Consider the following 1,310-nt stretch of genomic DNA (forward strand, 5'->3'; position numbering starts at 1 on the left):
GCTTTCGCAACACCAATTAGAATAAACTAGATATAGTGAACGAGGAATGAATCATTCTTTTTTACTATTTACATTAGTTACTATAAATTCAGCATAAACTGTAACAAAGTTTTTATAAATATCTTACCTAGATTGGAGCAATGACCGTCGAATCATGACCTCTTCGATTTTTTTCCTGATAATTATATGCCTTTATAACATCATCGAAGTATCAATTATGATTACATTAAAATTTTAAAATGGCATGAATAAAATTAATCAATCATAATTTTATCAGGTACGATGCTGATCACCAGCACAAATCAAGAAACTGATCGACCAAGAAATCAATGATTATTTACTATATCTAGAATTTTCACCACTTCTGCAACAAAGACTAGTAGTAGTAAGAGATTTTATCTGTTAGTTCTAAGTGCCTGATGATTGTCGATTTTAAAGTTTCCTCCAATTGATCAGAAAGTCAATGTGGGTAACTATGTTTTTTTATTCTAACCTTAAAACTTATAGATAAGTCATCGCCGCATCTTGTTTTATTTTATATTACACTAGTTGCCATTTTAGGTATTTTGATTGGGCTTGCTATAATAATTTGCTTCTGCTGTATTCGAAAATCTGGCGAGCGTATTAATATGCATGGTCATGCTGTAATGGAACTGACAAGTGCTGGTAGCTCTACTGGCAATAAACCTTCCGATCATTATAGTCCCAATGATAATATTTGTGAGAATGAAGGTAATTTACAATTACCAATAGCAACAAATCTATCTGGAAGTGTTGAGCAAAATTCTGCCACAACGTTTTTATCATAAGGTACTAGTCAGTTGCAAGATAGACTAGACAGTAGAAAAGCAATTGACAGTAATGCCAAAGTTAACCTGCAGTGTACAAAAAGACGTTTACAAGATCAAGAAAATTCTGGTCAAAATTCGAAAAGAAGTCAAATTATTGCCCAGCAAGGTCCATCTGACGATCCTATTAAGTCTACTTATTTGCCTCAGAATCCAAGTACGAAAAATGATCATACTGATTATGTCTATAATTTTCAGGAATTTGATTATAACTTTGAGCGTTAAGAAAATTCCAATTCTGCTTTCCCAGTCCCTACAAATCAATTGCAAAGTCCTGATGCCAACAGGGTGGGTAGTGTATCGCGTAGAACAGCTATTGCGAATAGTAATAATTATAGTGGGAGACATTTCAGTTTCAGGTCTAGAACTAATATCACAACAAGATTAATGAATAGCTCTCAAGATATATAGTGGCGCTATGAACTTTATTGGACAAAGTGGACCTAGCTTACTGATTTTAGC

General features: G+C 33.4%; 1 protein-coding gene across 1 annotated transcript; it reads left to right on the forward strand.

Moving 5' to 3' along the window:
* Positions 1-629: 629 nt before the first annotated feature.
* TRIADDRAFT_62764 (uncharacterized protein) lies at positions 630-1,073 on the forward strand (the record flags this gene model as incomplete). Its single annotated transcript, XM_002118714.1, has 2 exons — positions 630-732; positions 811-1,073. 2 exons carry the CDS (start codon positions 630-632, stop codon positions 1,071-1,073), a joined length of 366 nt encoding a protein of 121 aa, XP_002118750.1.
* Positions 1,074-1,310: the final 237 nt, after the last annotated feature.

Source organism: Trichoplax adhaerens, genomic scaffold (assembly GCF_000150275.1).
Source record: "Trichoplax adhaerens TRIADscaffold_750 genomic scaffold, whole genome shotgun sequence".
In the NCBI taxonomy this organism is placed as follows: domain Eukaryota; kingdom Metazoa; phylum Placozoa; class Uniplacotomia; order Trichoplacea; family Trichoplacidae; genus Trichoplax; species Trichoplax adhaerens.